The 22164-nt window shown below is 41.9% G+C and overlaps 2 protein-coding genes and 1 long non-coding RNA gene across 3 annotated transcripts; all 3 read left to right on the top strand.

The window, feature by feature from the left end:
- Positions 1–4182: 4182 nt before the first annotated feature.
- Positions 4183–5525, top strand: LOC134177754 (collagen alpha-2(I) chain-like). The gene is made up of 7 exons (XM_062644529.1): positions 4183–4254; positions 4315–4336; positions 4414–4470; positions 4853–4996; positions 5082–5272; positions 5333–5354; positions 5410–5525. The coding sequence occupies exons 1-7, from the start codon at positions 4183–4185 to the stop codon at positions 5523–5525; spliced, it is 624 nt and encodes a 207-aa protein (XP_062500513.1).
- A 4078-nt stretch (positions 5526–9603) lies between these two features.
- LOC134177525 (uncharacterized) lies at positions 9604–11896 on the top strand. Its single transcript, XM_062644310.1, has 5 exons — positions 9604–9749; positions 10152–10245; positions 10302–10504; positions 10571–10918; positions 11568–11896. Exons 1-5 carry the CDS (start codon positions 9681–9683, stop codon positions 11805–11807), a joined length of 954 nt encoding a protein of 317 aa, XP_062500294.1. The 5' UTR covers positions 9604–9680; the 3' UTR covers positions 11808–11896.
- A 6555-nt stretch (positions 11897–18451) lies between these two features.
- On the top strand, positions 18452–19184 carry LOC134176688 (uncharacterized). The gene is made up of 3 exons (XR_009969333.1): positions 18452–18604; positions 18670–18744; positions 19090–19184. It is a non-coding gene; the product is annotated as an uncharacterized LOC134176688 (long non-coding RNA).
- Positions 19185–22164: the final 2980 nt, after the last annotated feature.

Genomic DNA, 22164 nt, shown 5'->3' with positions numbered 1-22164 from the left:
CCACCTCCACCACCACCACCACCTCCCATTGGCTGCGACACAGCAGGTAACCGTCTTCTCCAGACATTCCACGAGCATCTATTTGTTCTTCTACACTAACTCTGCTTTGAGAAAATATAAAAATTATTCCTCCACTTTCTCCACCTTTGCTTCCATCACGGCCATAGTTGTTATGCGATCCTGCTGCTCCACCAGAGCCACCAAATTCTACCAATGAAAAGTCTTTGTTACCCATTATCGTTGGAGCTCCTGCTGCTGCATGGTCACATCATCCTCGTTGTGGAGCAGAACCAACAGTGCGATGGGCTTCTCCATAACCACCTCCTTGACCATTTCCACTTCCTCCTCCAGATCCAATAGCTGCTGACTGCCGAACTACAGCATAACTAACTTTGCTTGACTCTTCCACATAACCTGGGACATAGTCTCTATTGGATACAAATCGAGGAGAGTCTCTAAAACCCTTTCTTCTTACAGAAATAGTGCCTGTCTCATCAACAGAAACACTTTCATTTGCATAGATTCGAGAGTACGTGATTACGAGGGGGTATCTAGATCTGTAAGAACAACGCTTTGTCTCTCCTGTACCCATGTCTAGTACTTCCTGCAAGTGACACGCCTTATTTTCGCCTAAATGCTGGTAACAAAGAACACCGACAAAAACTCTAGAGTTGTTGTGTTTAGTCATTAATTTTGTTAGCATTGTTGTCGTGTCTTAGCATAGATGACGATCTTTTCGCTGCTCTGTAGAGTCTTCCTCACCATTTTCCACAGTTAACCTGTTTAAATTAATGTTCGTTCTACGATACCAGCTGCTAGCTGAATTTTGTAGTAGCTGCACGCGTGCCTGCTGCCAATTGAGCAGTATAAAGCGAGACGTACACAACCACTGCTGCTCGTATTTTTAGATATCAAGTTCCACAGCATATCTAACGGACTCTCCGTTCCGTACGTCACACTTTCCAACGGCTTGTTTGAAAAACATTTTAGTTTCCTGATATAAATTTGTTTATATTACAAATTTAGTTAAAGTATCTTCTGGTGGCGTGGATGCGTCAGGTCTCGTTTACGCAGTAAACTCGTCTGTGTTGACTTCTTTACATTACAACTGATTGAAAGCGTGTTGTCTAGCCAACAGGCCACTAAGGGAGCCACTGAAACCTGCCAGGCATGTGGAAGATGTGCCTAGGGACGTGACGATCGCGACGGTAGAGACGGAGCAAGTGGACCACAAGGTCTACCTGAAGCCAGGCAGACAAAGAAAGACGGGAAAATCGGGTCCTCGAGGTCCTCCAGGTCAAGCAGAAAACACTCAGCATGTGGATCTACATTTAGTGGCAGCATTGTCAAGAATCGAGAAACTTGAAACCGAAATACAGAAGGGCGATGAGAAGAAAACGTTTGGGTCTGGTAAGGATGGTGCTCTGAATATCAAGAGAGATAATACACACATTGTAGAGTGTTTCTATGTCACTCAGTCAACAATCACAGCAGGAAGTCGAGTCGTCAACGTCAGCAGTTGTTCATCGTTGTCTCCAGGAGATGAAATAATGTTTCATCAAACGCAGCATCCAGTGCATCCTGGAGTCTATGAATTCTCTTACGTTTTGTCTTGTGCGTTAAACACTCCAAGACTGCGCGATCCCTTGCAGAACTTTCATGAATCGGCTGTTTCTATCTAGAGTGGCTTAAACCCAAAAGTTGTGCAGTTTTCTGTTGTACCTCATTACACTAACGTAACAGTAACTGGTGGTCTCAAAACTAGTGCCTGGGATAGTCGTTGTGGTTGGAATTTGGTTTTCCGGGCAAATGGAAGTGTTTCTGTTGCTGAAACAGGCACCAATTCTGTTTTTTCTAATTTTTGGGTTTTAGAGGCTCTCCTCGATTTGTATCCAATAAAGGCTATGTCTCTGGTTATGTGGGTAAATCAAGAAAAGTTGGTTACGCTGCAGTTCGTCAGTCAGCAGCTATTGGATCTGGAGGAGGAAGTGGAAATGGTCAAGGAGGTGGTTATGGGGGAGCACATCGCACTGTTGGTTCTGCTCCACAACGAGGAGGATGTAACAATGCAGCAGGAGCTCCAATAACGGGTGACAATGATTTTTTATTGGTGGAATTTGGTGGCTCTGGTGGAGCAGCGGGATCGCATAAAAAACCGTGGCTGTGATGGAAGCAAAAGTGGAAGAATAATTTTTATATTTTCTCAAAGCAGAGTTAGTGTGCAAGAACAAATAGATGCTCGTGGAATGTCTGGAGAAGACGGTTTACCTGCTAATGATGTGTCGCAACCAATGGGAGGTGGTGGTGGTGGATCTGGAGGAGCAGTTAGGATAGTCACAACAACGTCTAATCACAAAAGTAACATTCTTTAAGTGGTGGTGCAGGAGGTGATTCAGCTAAACACAGTCGTTGCAATCCAGAGTAGCTGACACTTTTACTACATGGCATTATTGCTGGGCAGCGATATTTCGACTCTGAAAGTGTTGCGTACGCAAGTGCATAGGTTAGGGTTATGGGTTAGGGTTGCTGTTGCTGTATGCATGTGCTGTTGAGTGTCACATATTATACTTTCTAATTGCTCTTTAATTCGTTATACAAGTTAGTTCACTGTTGTATGAGTAATTAAATGCAATTTGGGGACATCGGTTTCTTCATTAAGTAAATATGATCAATGTACTTGTAGTTTTACAGTTGACAGTCTAAATTATTTGTTTGCAAATGTATTATTTATTTATAAATTTATTAATCTATCTATTTTTTGTTTGTTTTTACTAACGTATTTTATTACATTGCCTGCCACTAAAGTATTACGATCTAATTATAATTTCTAATCACGCTCTATTAGCTTAGCAGATCACTTGGCCTCGAAGAAATTGCATGGAGACAACCCCGTTAGTCTATAGCTATTTGATGTCTTGATAGCAAGCATGCAGTCTTGAAACAGGGTGTATACACACGTACATAATAGTTCTAATTTCAAAGCTGGCTGATTCTGTGTGTATCACGGTGTCGTTTACTCTAAATTCCATCTCTACTTATGTCAAGCAGGTATAGCGCATGCACTTCTCTATTCCGTGTTTGCACTCGTACGTACAGTATGTACTATTGTAACCCGAATCAATTTTTGCATAACTCTACCGTTTGTAAATGTAATGAATGTCTAGCAGTGCCGCTGTTTGCTGTAGAGTACAGTACCTCTAGCGCGATACCCATGCACAATCGGAATCTATTTATAGTGACACAATAATTATATTTTGACGCTACAATGACTCTAACCCTGAGATACAAATAATAGACTTCTCGTGCACGCTTTTCTTGAAATACATCAAAGCAAATATATAAAATGCAAGTTGCACTAAAGTTCTTTCAATTGTAGGCGATAAAGGTTCGGCAGGAAAAGTTGGTCCAAAAGGCGCCATCGGAGTTGGTGCCAAAGGCGTCAAAGGCGACCCCGGGGTAGAGATGTAACTGGACCGAGAGGACCACCGGGAGTTCTTTCCTTTGATGTTTGAGATCAGTTACCTAACGTCTCTACGTTGCCCTATATTTGATACCTAGACAATTGCGTTGGACCAAGATGTCGCGTCCGAATCTAGCCGTTATCCGAAACTAGATACGGTACTCTACATCTGCCTACATCCTGTCAGGATGTAGGCGGAAAGGAGGCAGACGCAGAGCCGTATACGACGCAGAGCCGTATACACGGCTCTGGGCAGACGTACGGCTTCTTTGTTACTTTTGCTGGATATGAGCAAACAGGAAAGACTAGAGGTCAACACTGCATTTACACGTAATAAGCCAAACACGTGTGTATGCCATGCTAGACAGTAAGAAGATCCATTGAAATCGCTAAGTCTTCCATCCTGATCTGTAACATGCATAGTGCAGATGATATTGAACTGTTGCTCTCAACTGCGTAGGCAGTCAACAGTGACTAGACCTTCCTACTCAATCACAGACTCAGCCATATATGGGACTCACGTATCTTATGGCCATGCCTACCTCTAGATAACCATGCTAACCGTCCTTTACTTTGTACACTACCGTACCCCGTTTCCTGCAATACACTATATGATGTAATGTTCCGCTACCTTTTGACCAATATATAACAACCGACTTAGACGGTCAGCAGGCAGTGTTACACTTCAAGTTGTAAGACTTTTTAGCACTATCTGTATGACGATGCGACTCCAAGGACTCGTCAAGCTGTTGCTGATAATCACTGCTGCAGCAGTGTCACACTCAGAGGAGATGGTAACAACTACAGCAATTTCCTTAAATGTAACTGTCATCAGTTATCTTGTCTCGTTGTAGAAAGGAAATGGCTGCAGCTCCGGTATGGTTAATTGTTTATACCTAAAGTATAGTCTGAATCACACCAAAGCAAATCAATAACTCTTTTTTTGTCTACAGTAGTAGTATCAAGCATTCAAGGTTTACCTGGGATTAAAGGATACAAGGGAGACCAAGGTACTACAAATGGTTAAGTTGACTACGTATAGACAATCGATTAAAAATGCGTGTGTGTGTGTGTGTGTGTGTGTGTGTGTGTGTGTGTGTGTGTGTGTGTGTGTGTGTGTGTGTGTGTGTGTGTGTGTGTGTGTGTGTGTGTGTGTGTGTGTGTGTGTGATTACAACACACTTGCATGCAGGTACTGTGTAAGCAATGGATCCTATAAGCACGTTGCAGGTTATCTCTCAATTAAACATAATCTGAGACAACAATCACCAAGTTCATACTGATGAGCAGTTGAAAGCTACAAATAAATAGACTGCTCGTGCACGCACTTTGCTTTTCTTGAAATACATAAAGGCAAGTTACGCTAGATTGCAATGATTTCTTTCAATTGTAGGCGACAAAGGTTCCGCAGGAAAAGTTGGTCCAAAAGGTGCCACAGGAGTCGGTTCCAAAGGCGTCAAAGGCGAGCCCGGGGTTAAAGGACCGATGGGACCACCGGGAGTTTTTCGTACAGATGATTGCTCATTTAGCAATAAAGGTAAAACGCATCTCGATTACAAAGTTACATAAATAATGATAAACAATATAAATAACTAGAGTTCGTCAATGTATAATTTGATCAGGTATGATGAAATACAACATTCAACAGAAAGAAGTTGAGTATTGTAACGGCACCAAATGGTTACAGCTACAACCTAGCAGCATGTCTCTGCTTCCTGCGTCATCATGTAAGGAAATAGCACTCAAGTATAAATCATCTTCTTACAATGGACAATATTGGATTAAACCATCGTCTAGTGACCCTCCATTTCAGGTTGAGAATAATTTACCAATTACGCTTTCAGTCAGTTAGGTTACATTTTTTCTACAACAGGTTTTCTGTGATGCGAGTGAAGGTTGGACATTGATCATGAAGATAGATGGTAATCAACAAACGTTTGACTACCACAGCGACTTGTGGTCGAATAAGGAAACATTTCAACCAAACAACTTGGATTTGGATGACAAAGAAACGAAACTGGCTTCGTATTGGACACTACCATTTACTGAACTTCGTCTGGGAATGAAAATAGATGGAACAACCAGATGGATCACCTTCAGCTATACCGCATCATCTCTCTACAGTCTTATTGTTGATGGACAGTACAGGGGAACGAGTATTGGTAAGAGTAAATGGAGAAGTCTAGTGCCAAGGTCATCTCTACAGAGAAATTGCAACAAGGTGAGCATTGCCAACAGTCGAGCCCGTCGTAATCATCAACATGAATGGAAGCGTATACCATGCACGCTCTCTTGTGTCTGACATCATGTATACTATTACTCACGTCTGCTGTATTTCTTGCTCGCAAACAATTTTAAGTGCCAGCAAGTCAGATAGTTCCGCGGGGGCCTTGGAAGCCCATCGAGAAAGGTTCGGCCCAATGTGTGCTAAAAAGGCACGATCAATGCTTGATTTATGATTAATTAAACTTAATGAACATGCAGTGTGTGAATGCATGTACACCGTACCACACATGGACTGATTGTAGACAAAATGTATACTTGAGTAACCCCGTAGCGTTAATTATACAGAAAGTTGGGACAAACAACATCTAACTACATGTGGTACATTGTGAAACTGGTCCGCAGTGCAAAGTGGCTTCGTTGCCTACTAATGCATGTGTTCAACCTACATGAAATACGTCAGAAAACGACATGCATTTGACAACAGTTTCTTGTTTCTAGGAAGGATTCAACACGATTCGCGTTCGCCTAGGATTGGCTGCTAACCAAGAAAACGAATGTCTTTCTCCAGACTCTTACATTGGTTTAGGAATATCGGGCAGCAGTGTTAGTAATACTGCTGGAAACTATGCCGGCGGTGCCTACTCTCCAGACAATGGTGGTGCAAACATCAAAGTAATTGGCTACATCATGGCACGTTAACATCATTAGATTATATAGATGTACACCGTTTCTGAACGTATGAATGTGATTGTCGTTGCAGTTATCTAGAGACTGGTGTTAGCAACAATACAATATATATATATATATATATATATATATATATATATATATATATATTGCCAAATTTAGAAAATATCGTAGACTTGCAGACTTGCAAGATGCAACACTAGTAGATAGTGAATGAACAAATTCTAAAACACATCAAATATGTGCGGCGTCAATTCGAGAGAGGAGTTTATTAATAACGCTTTGTCACAAATGCGGCGTTTAAACGAGGGCGACGTTTACTCAAGAATGGCTTTAGTTAAGTCTTTAATTAATTAACTTAATTAATTAATTAATAATTAATAATCGAAGAACTACAGTCTAGATACTCTACTGTCTTTAGACTCTCGAGGTGAGAGCCGATCTCTCCAAATATAGTGAAGTCATGGTTTTGGCTTTAGCTAACGGTCACAAACCCGTCGTGCGCCAGCGCAAACAGCTATAACCATCAACTTTGTATACTGCCGTAGAGGCCGTGGGGGCCGGCGCATAAATTGTGGTCCCAAAAAAAGAATTAGTAGTAAATTTCACAGATTTAGAAATAATATTAATATCAACAGGTTGGGTCCCGAAAGCGCCCTTTTACTAGTACCGATCCTTCGATCGGCAAGTGCCAACACTGGAAACTTTAGCAATTACAAAGTTCGACTTCAGGAGTCGTGATTATTAATGTCTCACCTTTTCTCAGAAGCCAAAAGCTTGAAACAAGTGCTGTGCTAGCAGCCTGGTTGCATTTCACCCGGATGTACATACTCACCCGGATATTAGACTACTAGTTGTACGGTATCTGTAGGCGCCTCGCTTTCGTGAGTAACACGTCCAACGGAGTTTCCAGACAGTCTACTGAAACGCCGAGTCCTAGCTAGACAATACGTATTTGTTGAAACCCTAACTGTCATGGAAATAAACATGCAAACTTTCTAGTAATTTAGATTACGTATATAGGCCTGGTATAGGTAGTCGTCGTTTTGCGATCGTGATCAAGACAATTGAAATGTACAGTCTAGGTATGCACTCCGTTCCGTTGTAACGACAGTGGTATGGTATTTACTGACATAGAAATTGCTATTGGCAAACATTGACTATCAACAGTGTTAGATGCAGCACAGTGTAGTAAAGGATTGATTGTACGGAACGTGTAAATAGTTGACTGTAGGTGGCATTCAACTCCTGAAGGTGTTTCTTGGTTGCCACGTACACACAGTCCCTAGCTACAACACAAAAGAATGGGGCGACGAAACTTCATGAAGCATTTTCTCCGCCGTTTGGTCACTTGCACGAATCGTTCCTAGACTCATCTGTAGTCGGACACAGAAACGACTTTTTAAGGTAGGTCCTATCATGAAACGTGGTCGTGGGGAGGAGAAATTTGAGATTTGTGCACACACACACACACACACACACACACACACACACACACACACACACACACACACACGCACGCACACACCTAGATACCAAAAGCTCGACGGAGAGCCATATAGGACCACGCCCTTTTAGTTGTGCGACCCGGATTAGAAGCCTCGCTACGCTCGGCAATTATCCTCGCCGACCAGACCACGATAAGAACCGTTTTGATTACGTGCGACATGATTCGACTGGTAAACTCCTTTCATCACTGATAAGTTTGAAAGCTTTGATTCAGTCTTAATTAAACCATTCGAACAATAGAATTCCGCAAACTTTTGAAAGCACATGTACAACACTACTACTAGTAGGACGTCCAGCTAGGCTGTCCGGCACGCCTGTTTAAGAAACGGAACGACAAGTATATCTTACGTAAAGACCAAGGCGCAATATGTATTGATATCAAATTTTTATTAATATTAACTTTGGGAAACCCTACCAAGAAAATTCTGGTTGGTAGGCTCCTGTGTGTACATCCGTGCGAAGCAAACACCCGAAAACCAAACATGTCGGATTGTCGTCATCTTTTCCGGTTGCTCGTGACGGTAAGCAAGCTTTCTAGTTAAAAACATGCCCTAATTGTTATCTATAGCTAGCTAAGTAGGCTAGATTAAAGTGATGTCAGCTCTGTGTGTGTTGTCTCTATTGTCCATAGCTGCTATCCGGAGTGGTTTTCGAACATACAAAGGCAGACAACGACGTCTGTCTCATAAATACGCTCTTTCGAACGGTAAGCTAGAGCACCTTACAATTACACTCACCGTACGTGTCATATAGACGTGCATGCATTTGGACACTAAGCGCCTGTCTTCGTTTCAGGTTTCTGAAATGCAAGCGACAGTAATGGTATATACGTGTTTATCTCTCAACTGCATAGTGTTAACATTAATTAATTAATTAGACTATACTCGGTTGTGTATCTGGAACGTTTCTTTAGACTACATCTTCCGTCAACACGTCGAGTCGACTACTTAATTTAGTTAGCTAATTTATATTTTACTAGTTTTACGGTATCCGTAGGCGCCTCGCGTGCATGAGTAACGCTTCCAACGGAGCTTTCAGACCGTCTACTGAAACGCCGAGTCTTAGCTAGACAATACGTATTTGCTTCAACAGGCAAACTTCCTAGTAGTTTAGATTACGTATATAGGCCTGGTATAGGTAGTCGTCGTTTTGCGATCGTGATCAAGACAATTGAAATGTACAGCATAGGTATGTGCTCAGTTCCGTTGTAATGACAGTGGTATGGTATTTACTGACATAGAAATTGATATCGGCAAACATTGACTATCAACAGTGTTAGATGCAGCGCAGTGTAGTAAAGGATTGATCATACTGTAAGTATGGGATGTCTGAATAGTTGACTGTAGGTGGCATTCAACTCCTGAAGGTGTTTCTTGGTTGTCAGTACACACAGTCCCTAGCTACGATACAAAAGGATGGGGCGACGAAACTTCAGGAAGCATTTTCTCCGCCGTTTGGTCACTTGCACGAATCGTTCCTAGACTCATCTGTAGTCGGACACGGAAACAATTTTTTAAGGTAGGTCCCAGCATGAAACGTGGTCGTGGGGAGAAGAAATTTGCGATTTGTGTGTACACACACATATGTATAAACCAAAAGCTCGATGGACACCATATATGACCACGCCCATTTCTGCTGTGCGACCCGGATTGGAAGCCTCGCTACGCTCGGTAACAATTAAATTAAATACTAAATTTAGAATTAATATTTTAATAAATGTTAATAAAATTAAAAAGCACGTACTGGTCGACATGCATGTATACATTGTATACTCTAATGATACTGATGTATGACAGGAAATGAAGTTGGAAGTCACTGATTTGAAAAATGAATTGAAGAGTGAAAGAGAAGAGAGAATCAAGTTGGAGGTTTGCAAATACGCTACCTAGGAATCGACGTCATTTGTGAGGCTAGTTTGACGTGAACTTTGCAGAAGGCAAATGTAGAATTGCATGAAATCTTCGACGACCTCCAGACAAATAACGTGCTTTTCAACCAAAGCTCAGTAGTTAGTATTTCATACATAATATAAATTGTGTGTGTGTGTGTGTGTGTGTGTGTGTGTGTGTGTGTGTGTGTGTGTGTGTGTGTGTGTGTGTGTGTGTGTGTGTGTGTGTGTGTGTGTGTGTGTGTGTGTGTGTGTGTGTGTGTGTGTGTGTGTGTGTGTGTGTGTGTGTGTGTGTGTGTGTGTGTGTGTTAATACTAAACTTCAACACTTCAATTCTGTACGAAAGCAGTCTTCAAACATTCGAAGTTCTTCCTTATTTTAGAGTTTGACGACAAAAGTTGCTCAACTTGAAAACGATTTAGCAGACATTAGCAACACAATATCGAATGAAGCTACATGTTCCAACAGCACTAAAGGTGAGACAAATTTAACTTAGTTACTTGCTCTAAAAATATTGTGTAACTAATTTTAGGAACAATGAAATATAACGAGAAAGTAAAGGAAGTCGAGTATTGTAACACCAGCCACTGGTCGACTCTACTGTCATATTTGGTTCCTGGCAGCTCGTCTTTGCTGCCTGAGTCAACCTGTAAGCAGATAGCTCTCAGGCATAATTCATCCTTTCGCAATGGACAATATTGGATTAGACCATCTTCTAACGATCCACCATTTCAAGTGGGAATATGCACTATCTACAAATAAATGCTCGTTGTATTGTTGTTAATTTCGTGTCTACAACAGGTATTCTGTGATACGAGTGAAGGTTGGACATTGGTCATGAAGATAGATGGTAATCAACAAACGTTTGACTACCACAGCGACTTGTGGTCGAATGAGGAAACATTTCAACCAAATAACTTGGATTTGGATGACGAAGAAACGAAACTGGCTTCGTATTGGACACTACCATTTACTGAACTTCGTCTGGGAATGAAAGTAAATGGAACGATCAGATGGATCACCTTCAGCTATACCGCATCGTCTCTCTACAGTCTTATTGCTGATGGACAGTACAGAAACACGAGTATTGGTGAGAGTAAGTGGAGAAGTCTATTGCCAACGTCATCTCTACAGAGAAATTGCAACAAGGTGAGCGCTACGTAGCATCAGTCGAACACGTTTAATTAACGCCAAACAAAATGAAGGCTAATCACACTATTACGTGTACCACCTTGACATTATGTGACATCATGTAAAGTAAAATTCACTCATGTTAGTTAACTGCACTCTTAACTCGCAAATAGTTTTACTGTCAGCATGCATGCCCTTAGAAAGCAATTTAAATGGTCCGGTCTAACGCGCGCTAAGATGGTGTAGCTCAACGATAGCGCGCCAAGAGAGCAGTCTTCCAGCATACTTGCACAATGGCCTTATCAATAATTCCCACTGTACTACGTGGCCACGCAATGACCTGCTCCACGCTCTATTCACAGGGCAAAGTAAATAGTAATTGAGTCAAAATGGTATAAATTAATTAAATAATCTACTTTCATTCAAACCATAAATATATTAGTTATTTAATCACTTATACTTTCAACCAGAAGTTTTAGGCAATCGTCTACCAGCGGAAGTACATATTATTGGAAGATGGTCCGGCCGAAACCGGACCGACCGGACCTGTTTCTACGGCCCTGCATGGGACTCAGTATCCACATATAGGTTATGAAATATCTGCAAGTTACATACAAAAATTATAAAAATGAATCTACAAAAATTGACACTCGCTTGTTGTTTTTAGGAAGGATTCAACGTTCGAAGTAACCACTCACATTATGGACCAATATCCGCACGAGCACGTCTAGGATTTCTTGCTAATAACGAAGAAAACGATTGTGATTCTCCAGACTCTTTCGTTGGTTTTGGAACATCGTACATGGATGATTCGTTGGCGAGAAATAGTGTTGGAAACTTTGCGTGCTGCCTTCCAGACAATGGTGATGTAAACATCAAAGTAGTTGGCTACATCATGGCACGTTGAGCTAGACACTATACACACTCAGTTTGTGAATTAACGTCTAGACGAATGTCATTTACCCTTCTATGTAGCAACTACTATACATATAGCAACACTGTCGTACATTGCCAAAGCATTAGAATATCTGTCACTTGCCATAGGTTAGCTACGACAGCAAAGCTATAGCCCTCTCGTAGAGTTGAGAACGGCTCAAGCCCACATGTCTGTGCACGACCGTGAGTGTGCCCTTGTACAGTTATAGTATTAGCTCGAGTGCTTAGTCGCTTTCTTAACTTAATTTTTAATTATTGAAGGCATTAATGTCGACTCCTAACGAGGTATTTAGTCTCCCGGAATGCAGGGGAGTAATTGAGTGAGGCAAACCAAAACTTGAAAGCAGTGGCGTATCTAGGGGGTTCTTGGGGGTTCAGTACTCCGAAATTTAGGGGTGAGGTTGCTCATCTATTTTTGTTTAATCTAATAGAGTGATTTTATGTACAAAATTATACAGCACCGAGATGACAAGTTGTTAATTAGTAAATCTACATGTACTCAGTGCTTTTGGGTTACAATGGAAATATACTATATAGTATGAGCATTTTCCTACTAGTTGATATGAATCATGTCCCGGAATATGCGGCGTTAGACCAAGGCCGCAGACTAAGTCTTATTGAATTAGAAATATATCTCTAATATAGACAGTACTACGCGAGTTGATAAAGAATAATATTAATTTCGAACAAATTAATATATTTTGAACCCTCAAAAAATTTTCATGGCTACGCCACTGTTTAAAGGCAATTCACCAGACTATACCCCGCCGTCCGGGAGTCGAAAGGGGATCGAGAGGTTGCGCTACGAGAGTCTAAGTGTACTGCATGTAACCATGCATGGAAGGCTGGCGATGCTGTTGGAAGTGCCCACAAGGATATAAAGTCGACAGTCACTGATTTGATATGTGAATTGGAAAGTGAAAGAGAGGAAAGAATCAAGTTGGAGGTTTACAACTACGCAGGCAGCTTAGGGATTAATGTTAGGCTAAGATGAATTGAACTTTATATGTAGAGAGCAAACTTGCAATTGCGAGAAATCTCCGTTCGCCTCCGAACAAACAACGTGCTTCTTAACCAAAGTTCAATAGTTAGTATTCATGATACAAATACTGTGTGTGTGTGTGTGTGTGTGTGTGTGTGTGTGTGTGTGCGTGTGTGTGCGCGCGCGTGCATGTGTACGCGCTCGCTCGTACATGTAATCACTGATATTACAACAGAACTTGCGACAAGAACTGGAACTTGTAAAAACCCAACTACAGAAAAAATTAAACAATCCAATCTCTTGCAGGTCAGTCAATTATAGCATCTTCTAGTCAATTGTCTCGCATCTTCTTACGAATTTTAGAATGATTCGTTGGAATTGAAAGAAAACGCGGCACAACTCCAACTAGATAATTCTATACAAAATGACACTTTGAAAGTGAGTTGAATATGTTTGTATTATACACCCTTAGCTACGATATCTTTCTCTAAATATAATATAAATACAATTACGTTTGTTGGCTGTAAGATATTCGAAACTTACTATTTGATCATTGTACTGGTAACAAATTTTAAGTCAGCAAGTGGAAGACGTAAAAAGTGACCTGCAAACACAAAACAGACAATTTGTTTACTTGCAAGTTCATTCATGCATGATTGCGTTGTATAGTTAATTTTCTCTCTACTAATAGTCTAATCTTTCATGCGTTTCTAGAATATTTTGCTAGAATTGCAAGGAAACGTCCAAGAAGGCAATTCTGTACGAAAGCAGACTTTAGATATGTGATATTAAGACAATGATCCAATACTGTAACACCAGCCACTGGTTGACTCTATTGTTGACACCTGGTCTAGCTTGTCTTTTGCTGCCCGCATCATCCTGTAAGCAGATAGCACTGAGTACACGTGTAGCTCATTTCATTACAATGGACAATATTGGATTAGACTATCTTCTAACGATCCACCATTCCAGGTTGGCATATTTCAAGTAGACGCTCATATAGAATTTATATTTACTGTGTTTACAAAAACAGGTTTTCTGTGATGCAAGTAAAGTTAGGACTTGGATCATGAAGATACATGAATATCAGCAAACGTTTTGCTATTTGTAATAAAAAAGGAAACATTTCAATCAAATAACTTGGATTTGGATGACAAAGAAACGAAACTGGCTTCGTATTGGACAATACCATTTACTGAACTTCGTCTGGGAATGAAAGTAGATGGAACGACCAGATGAATCACCTTCAGCTATACCGCATCATCTCTCTACAGTCTTATTGCTGATGGACAGTACAGGGGGACGAGTATTGGTAAGAGTAAATGGAGAAGTTTACTGCCAAAATCATTTCTTCAAAGATATTGCAACAAGGTGAGCATTGCCAACAGTCGAGCCCGTCGTAATCATTAACACGAACGCAAGCGTATACCATGCACGCTTTCTTGTGTCTGACATCATGTATAATATGGTATTACTCAATTCTGCTGTATTTCTTGCTCGCAAACTATTTTAAGTGCCAGCAAGTCGGATAGTTCCACAGAGGCGGTGGAAGCCCATCGAGAATGGTCCGGCACAATGTGTGATAAAAGGCACGATCAATGCTTGATTTATGGTTAATTAATTAAACTTAATGAACATACAGTGTGTGTATGCATGCTTGTACCGTACCAGACATAGACTGATTGTAGACAAAATGTATGCTAACTTGAGTAACCCCACAGCGTTAATCATACAGAAAGTTTGCGAAAAACAGCAGCTAACCGTGGTACATTTAGAAAGTGGTCCGCACCGCAGAGCGGCTTCGACGCCTACTAATGCATGTTTTCGGCCTACACGAAATACGTTAGAAACCGATACATATATATATATATATAATATATATATAATATATATATATATATATATATATATATATATATATATATATATATATATATATATATATATATATATATATATATATATACTAGGATCCATGGCCCGTCCTTCGTACGGGCAAGATACTGTAGTGTAAAGATAGGACTGTGGACACGTCACGTGCAATTTTTGTTGCGAGGTCCCGGATGTGCTGAATGAATTCGAATCTTGCTCTTCGCGCTTGTTTCGATAGAAATCGACACACTCCCCGTGTAGCGAGTGCTGCAGAAAATGTGTAGGTTAGATTCGGTGCAAATGCAATCGGAATTTGAAGAGAAACGAAAGCGCTAGAAGAGTAAGTTTCGTCGGCAAGAGATATTCGATTGCTCGAAGCTTTGCGAAAAACGACGATGCATACAGTCTATACAGGACTGGTGTGGGCGTGTGTTCAAATAAACTGGAATGTGTAGCGTTTGCGTCATCGAAATTTTACGCGAGGGTCGATCCCTCGAAAGGGGACCCGGTGCATAATGTTTTTAAATTTTTTACGCAGACCTTCCTCTGTGCGTGCCGAGTGTGCGTGCCGATTTCGGTTGCAAACAGACAAAAGACGTGGCCGCCAAACGCGAACAAACACACACACACTCACACACACAGACGATTTAAACTTTATATATTAGATACTAGGATGCATGGCCCGTCCTTCGTACGGGCAAGATACTGTAGTGTAAAGATAGGTCTGTGGACACGTCACGTGCAATTTTTTTGCGAGGTCCCGGATATGATGAATGTATTCGAATCTTGCTCTTCGCGCTTGTTTCGATAAAAATCGACACACTCCCCGTGTAGCGCTTGCTGCAGAGAACGTGTAGGTTAGATTCGGTGCAAATGCAATCAGAATTCGGAAAAAACGAAAGCGTTAGAAGAGTTTCGTCGGCAAGAGATATTCGATTGGTCGAAGCTTTGCGAAGGACGACGATGCATACAGTCTACACAAGACTGGTGTTGGCGTGTGTTCGAATGAGCTGAAATGTGTAGCGTTTGCGTCATCGAGAAATTTGCGTGGGGGTCGACCCCTCGAGAGGAGACCTGGTGCAATTGTATTAATTTTTCTTCGCAAATCTTTCCATGTGCGTGCCGATTTCGGTTGCGAACGGCCAAAAGACGTGGCCGCCAAACGCGAACACACACGCACGCACACACACACACACAGACAGACAGACAATTTGAGCTTTATACATTAGATATACACGACATACATTTCTTGTTTCTATAGGAAGAATTCAACACGATTCGAGTTCGCCTAGGATTAGCTGCTAACCAAGTAAACGATTGTCAGTCTCCAGACTCTCATATTAGTTTCGGACTAGACATCAGGGTTAAAGAAATAGTGTTGGAAACTACGCACACGGTCACTACTCTGCAGATCATGGTAGTGCAAACATCAAAGCAATTGGCTACATCATGGCACGTTAACATCAATTAACTAAACACCGTTTCTAAACGTATGAATGTGATTGTCGTTGCAGCTATCTCTACTCTCTGTTCGCGTTCACTGTGAATCTGGAACTACGTAATGAAGCACCTGTGTTGATGTAGAAACACTTAACTAATTGCCTGTGACCTACTAAGTGATTATGACATCAATAGCTTGTTTACTGTGACTTACAACACGTGCAAAACACGTAGAAAAAAGAAAAATTTCTAAAAGGAAAGACATCGGGTGCGTTCGAATACTAATTGTAGAACTGGAATTGGCGGGGGGAGCAAAGTTCTATAGCGTTCAATTGGTAGTTCTGACAGTTCTAGCAGATCTGCCTAGCGAGCTGAAATTGTTGGAACTGTTACGCCCCAAATGCAAAATTCCCGGAGGTGGCCAAAGTGAAATGGCGGGTACAGATGCTGAGGTCGTTGTGGACCTTCTTGTTGATTATAATGAACACTTGTGGCGACCATCGGCTTGGCAAACACCAGAAGGAACGACATTTGGAACTGATTACAGTGACCTTCTTGGCGTGAGCAGCTCCAAAAACGAAAGCGAAAGCACTGCTGATGTTGGAACAGACTACAACAAGTGGAGTAGAAACGCCACACTACTTCGTATTGACGCTTACCGGAAGTATGAGGCTTTGCGCATGCTCAACTTGCTGACAGTTGTAAGCGTTCGTTTGCTGGCAAGAGTTTCAACAGTTCTGACAGGTCTGCAGTTCTAGAACTGAGACTAGTATTCGAATGCACCCATCGTGGAGAGCTACAACATCACAAATGAGATAGATGACGACTACAAAGTAACGGAAGTTGATAATGATGTTACATTGACCAGCCAAACGCAGACGAACCCCACCAAGCGTTGCTGAATGCATGAAGCTTTGCACTAGAGTACTGAATAGCAATGAAGTAATTGACATGGCATTTTTTAGTTACGTGAACACGTATCTGTAATCATATCGTAACCATAACGTTGTAATAGACTAATGGTCTTTGATATGCAAAACAATTAGCATCCTGCGTGTGTCCTAGCTAGTTACATGCTTTGTCTAGCGTCTAGAAGAAATCCGGGCTCTTGCGCTTTCGAATAATGTCAAGATCGTCGCTTACCGACGAAGAACACAGGAGTTATAGCGATTTTTGTAAATACACAGTGAACTCGAACAGAGAGTAGAAAAATCCGCAATATGTATTGATATCAATATTAATTTTGAAACCCTAGCAACTGGTAGGTAGGCGCTTGTGTGTACCCGTGCGAAGCAAACACACGAAGAACAACAATGTCGGATTGTCGTCATCTTTTCCAATTGCTCGTGGCGGTAAGCAAACTAGAAACATGCGTATAATCCTAAACTCTAGTACGCCAACCCACCCCTTCCGTCTGTCTGGATGAATGGATGTCTGTGTACCGCACTGATCGACACGACGCCGGTCTCGGATTGTCGCGAAACGCGGCGGAAGGGTCGAGATCGGCCGTCGGAGACGAACGGTCGTTCGCCAGGACTGCCTCCGGCGGCCAGAAACGAGACGTTGGCGGCCTGAAATGAGATGCGCTGGAGTTTGTTTGTTTAATTTGTTCAATTAATTATTCAAGCATATAAGTATGCGGATGTGGCGTGCGCTCGCCAGCCACTGTACGCCTTCCTCTAATTCCCACAACTGGTAGAATACAAGATGCGCCCGCTGCAGTCGGAGTGAGCCGGCTTACCGCGCCGCTTTTGCGTGCCTGCGTCCGTCCGTGTGTCACTTCTACGCTGAATTGGCGTACAGCAACGATAGCTATTTGGGCGAGTGGCAATCGACTAGATTGCTTTGCATACCACCCAGATTGCCACCGCCCAGATTGCCATAGGGCGGGTAGTACTAGTGTCTAGTGAAGTAATTGTGAGTTTCGTGTGCGTTGCATGTCTCTGTTGTCCATAGCTGCTGGTTTTCGAGCATGCAAAGGCAGACAACGACGTCTGTCTCATAAATACGCTCTTTCGAACGGTAAGCTAGAGACGTACATGCATTCGGACACTATAACTAGGAGTCTGTACTTCGTTTCAGGTTTCTGAATTGCAAGCGACGGTAAAGGTATACACGTGTGTGTGATTGCGAGTTACAGCTATCTCTCAACTGCACAGTTCTAACTTTAATTAATTAAACTACACTCGGTTGTGTATCTGGAACGTTTCTGTATACTACATATTTCGTTGACACGTCGAGTCGACTAATTAATTAATGTTAGCTGGCTAATTTATTTTTACAATTAAATTAAATACTAAATTTAGAGTTAATATTTTCTAAATTTTAATAAAATTGAAAAGCACGTACTGGTCGACATGCATGTATATATTGTATATTCTAATAATACTGATGTATGACAGGAAATAAAGTTGGAAGTCACTGATTTGAAAAGTGAATTGAAAAGTGAAAGAGAAGAAAGAATCAAGTTGGAGGTTTGTAACTACGTTACTTAGAAATCGACGTCATTTTTGAGGCTCGTTTGACGTGAACTTTGTAGAAGGCAAACGTAGAATTGCGTGAAATCTCCGACGACCTCCAGACAAATAACGTGCTTCTCAACCAAAGCTCAGTAGTTAGTATTCATACATAATACAAATTGTGTGTGTGTGTGTGTGTGTGTGTGTGTGTGTGTGTGTGTGCGTGCGTGTGTGTGTGCGTGCGTGTGTGTGTGTGTGTGTGTGTGTGTGTGTGTGTGTGTGCGTGCGTGTGTGTGTGCGTGCGCGCGTGTGTGTGTGTGTGTGTGTGTGTGTGTGTGTGTGTGTGTGTGTGTGTGTGTGTGTGTGTGTGTGTGTGTGTGTGTGTGTGTGTGTGTGTGTGTGTGTGTGTGTGTGTGTGTGTGTGTGTTAAGACTAAACTCCAACATTTCAATTCTGTACGAAAGCAGACTTCAAACGTTCGGAGTTCTTCCTTATTTTAGAGTTTGACGACAAAAGTTGCTCAACTTGAAAACGATTTAGCAGACATTAGGAGCACAATAGCAAACGATGCTACATGTTCCAATAGCACAAAAGGTGAGACAAATTTAACTTAGTTACTTGCTCTAAAATATTGTGTAACTAGGAATAATAAAATATAACGAGCAAGTAAAGGAAGTCGAGTACTGTAACACCAGCCACTGGTTGACTCTATTGTCATATTTGGTTCCTGGCAGCTCGTCTTTGCTGCCTGGGTCAACCTGTAAGCAGATAGCTCTCAGCCATAATTCATCATCTCACAATGGACAATATTGGATTAGACCATCTTCTAACGATCCACCATTTCAAGTGGGAATATGCACTATCTTCAAATAGATGGTCGTTGCATTGTTGTTAACTTCGTGTCTACAACAGGTATTCTGTGATGCGAGTGAAGGTTGGACATTGATCATGAAGATAGATGGTAATCAACAAACGTTTGACTACCACAGCGACTTGTGGTCGAATGAGGAAACATTTCAACCAAACAACTTGGATTTGGATGACAAAGAAACGAAACTGGCTTCGTATTGGACACTACCATTTACTGAACTTCGTCTGGGAATGAAAGTAAATGGAACGACCAGATGGATCACCTTCAGCTATACCGCATCGTCTCTCTACAGTCTTATTGCTGATGGACAGTACAGGAACACGAGTATTGGTGAGAGTAAGTGGAGAAGTTTATTGCCAACATCATCTCTCCAGAATCATTGCAACAAGGTGAGCGCTACGTAGCATCAGTCGAAGATGTTTAACATAAAAAAATGAAGGCTAATCATACTATTACGTGTACCTGCATGACATCATGTGACATCATGTAAACTAAAAATTTACTCATGTTAGCTAACTGCATTTTTCTCTCAAATAGTTTTACCGTCAGCATATATGCATGCAGGCCCTTAGCTACAAAGTATTATTGTTCTGCCTAACGCCCGCTAAGAGGCTGTGACTCAACGATAGCGCGCCATGAGAGCTGTCTTCCAGCATACTTGCACAACGGCCTTAGGAATAATTGCCACTGTAATACGTGGCCACGCAATGACCTTCTACTCCACGCTCTATATATAAATTAATTAAGTAATCTACTTTCATTGAAACTATAAATATATTAGTTATTTAATCACCTATACCTTCAACCGGAAGTTTTAGGCAATCGTTGAACGGCGGAAGTACATGTTATTAGAAGATGTTTAGGCCAAAATCGGACCGACCGACCATTTTTTACGGCCCTGCATGGGACTCAGTATCTGCAAGCAGAAGGTTCCGAAACAGTTGCAAGTTACATAAAAAATATATAATGTACGTGCGAAAATTGACACTCGCTTGTTGTTTTTAGGAAGGATTCAACGTTAGAAGTAACGAAACAGTCAATGGACCAATAACCGCACGAGCACGTCTAGGATTTCTTGCTAATAACGAAGAAAACGATTGTAATACTCCAGACTCTTTCGTTGGTTTTGGAACATCGTACTTGAGTGATCCATCGGTGAGAAATAGTGTTGGAAACTTTGCGTGCTGCACTCCAGACAATGGTGATCTAAACATCAAAGCAGTTGGCTACATCATGGCACGTTGAACTAGCTAGACACTACACACCGTTTGTGAACGTCATTTACCGCTCTAGTATATAGCGACTACTATATATATATAGCAACACTATGTGTCGTACGCTGCCAAAGCATTTGAATATATGTCACTTGCCATAGGCTAGCTAAGACATCAAAGTTAGAGCCCTCTCGTTGAGTTGAGAACGGCTCAAGTGCGCATGTCCGCGCACGACCGTGGGCGTGCCCCTCTAGTTACAGTATTAGGTCGAGTGCCTAGTCGTTTTCTATAGGCATCAATGTCGACCACTAAGAAGTCCCCTGGAATGCAGAGGAGTAATTGAGTGAGGCAAACGAATACTTGAAAGCAGTGGCGTATCTAGGGGGTTCTTTTTGTTTAAGGAAATTGTCTAACTATAGGGATGATGAAATATAACGAACAAGTGAAGGAGGTTGAGAACTGTAACACCAGCCACTGGTTGACTCTCAGAATAAACCAAACAACGTCGATGACAATTCTCAACTCAACTCCAATAACAAACTTGCGCGCGCGCTAAACCTAACGCACTTGTCTGTTCTAATCTATTACACTAATATTACGCTATAACACTACTCCTCCTTACGAAGAGTCCGTCTCGGACGAAGGGGCGTCAAGAATGTAGTCTGTGAAACAGTCCAGAAGACAATGAAGGCGCCGCGGGCGCGGCTCAGGAGTAGACGGGTAGTCGGTGTCCGTAGCCTCGTACCAGACCCTCTCGCGCCGTCGTGCCCGGTTCTCGTATACCACGACAACTCCGGAGAGGGTCTGGGATTATACAGCCTACTGTTTATGCTATTAAATGATCAAACTAGCTCGTAGGTCACCAAGCCTCAGGCTACTCATACGATTAGACTAATAGTTATTCTCATGTGTCACACGGAATGTCTTGCAACAGACTTGACCTTCCATTCGTACTCTACTTGTTTCCTTTCAGTGTTGTTATCCTGTCTCTACGCAAGCTCTACGTATTTGCCAACCTCTCTGGGAAAGAGAACTTCCTCTCCAAGAGACTCTATAGCGGAAGTCAACATCGTGTCTGACAGCACGCTCTGCCAGGCTACAAATGTTCCCGAATCGTACTCGAGCTTCCCGATTTGTATTGTTCTTGTAGCCTAGCACAGTAATTCCGGGACGCCTAGTGCGTTCCTAGTCCAAACTACCTAGACTGCTGATCGAATCACATTGGACCTCACAGCTTCAGATAACGTAAATCGAACTCAGGATCGAGCTCCCTCTGTGAATGAATCTCTTTCCATGCGGCAAGGTGGGTCTCTTCTCATGCAGTTGTACAGGAACAAAATGTAATTGGATATTACAGCTAGCATAAGTTTGATGGAAGGATAGCTTCATAATTAACTAAGAGCAGGAGAGTGTTGACATTGGTGACGTGGGGTAACACTTAGATGACGTGGGGTAACACTTAGATGACGTGGGGTGACAGTAGGTGAAGA

This window comes from Corticium candelabrum, chromosome 3 (assembly GCF_963422355.1).
Source record: "Corticium candelabrum chromosome 3, ooCorCand1.1, whole genome shotgun sequence".
Taxonomy (NCBI): domain Eukaryota; kingdom Metazoa; phylum Porifera; class Homoscleromorpha; order Homosclerophorida; family Plakinidae; genus Corticium; species Corticium candelabrum.
The sequence above is the reverse complement of the archived record's forward strand: the minus strand, read 5'-3'. Positions and strand labels throughout refer to the sequence as shown.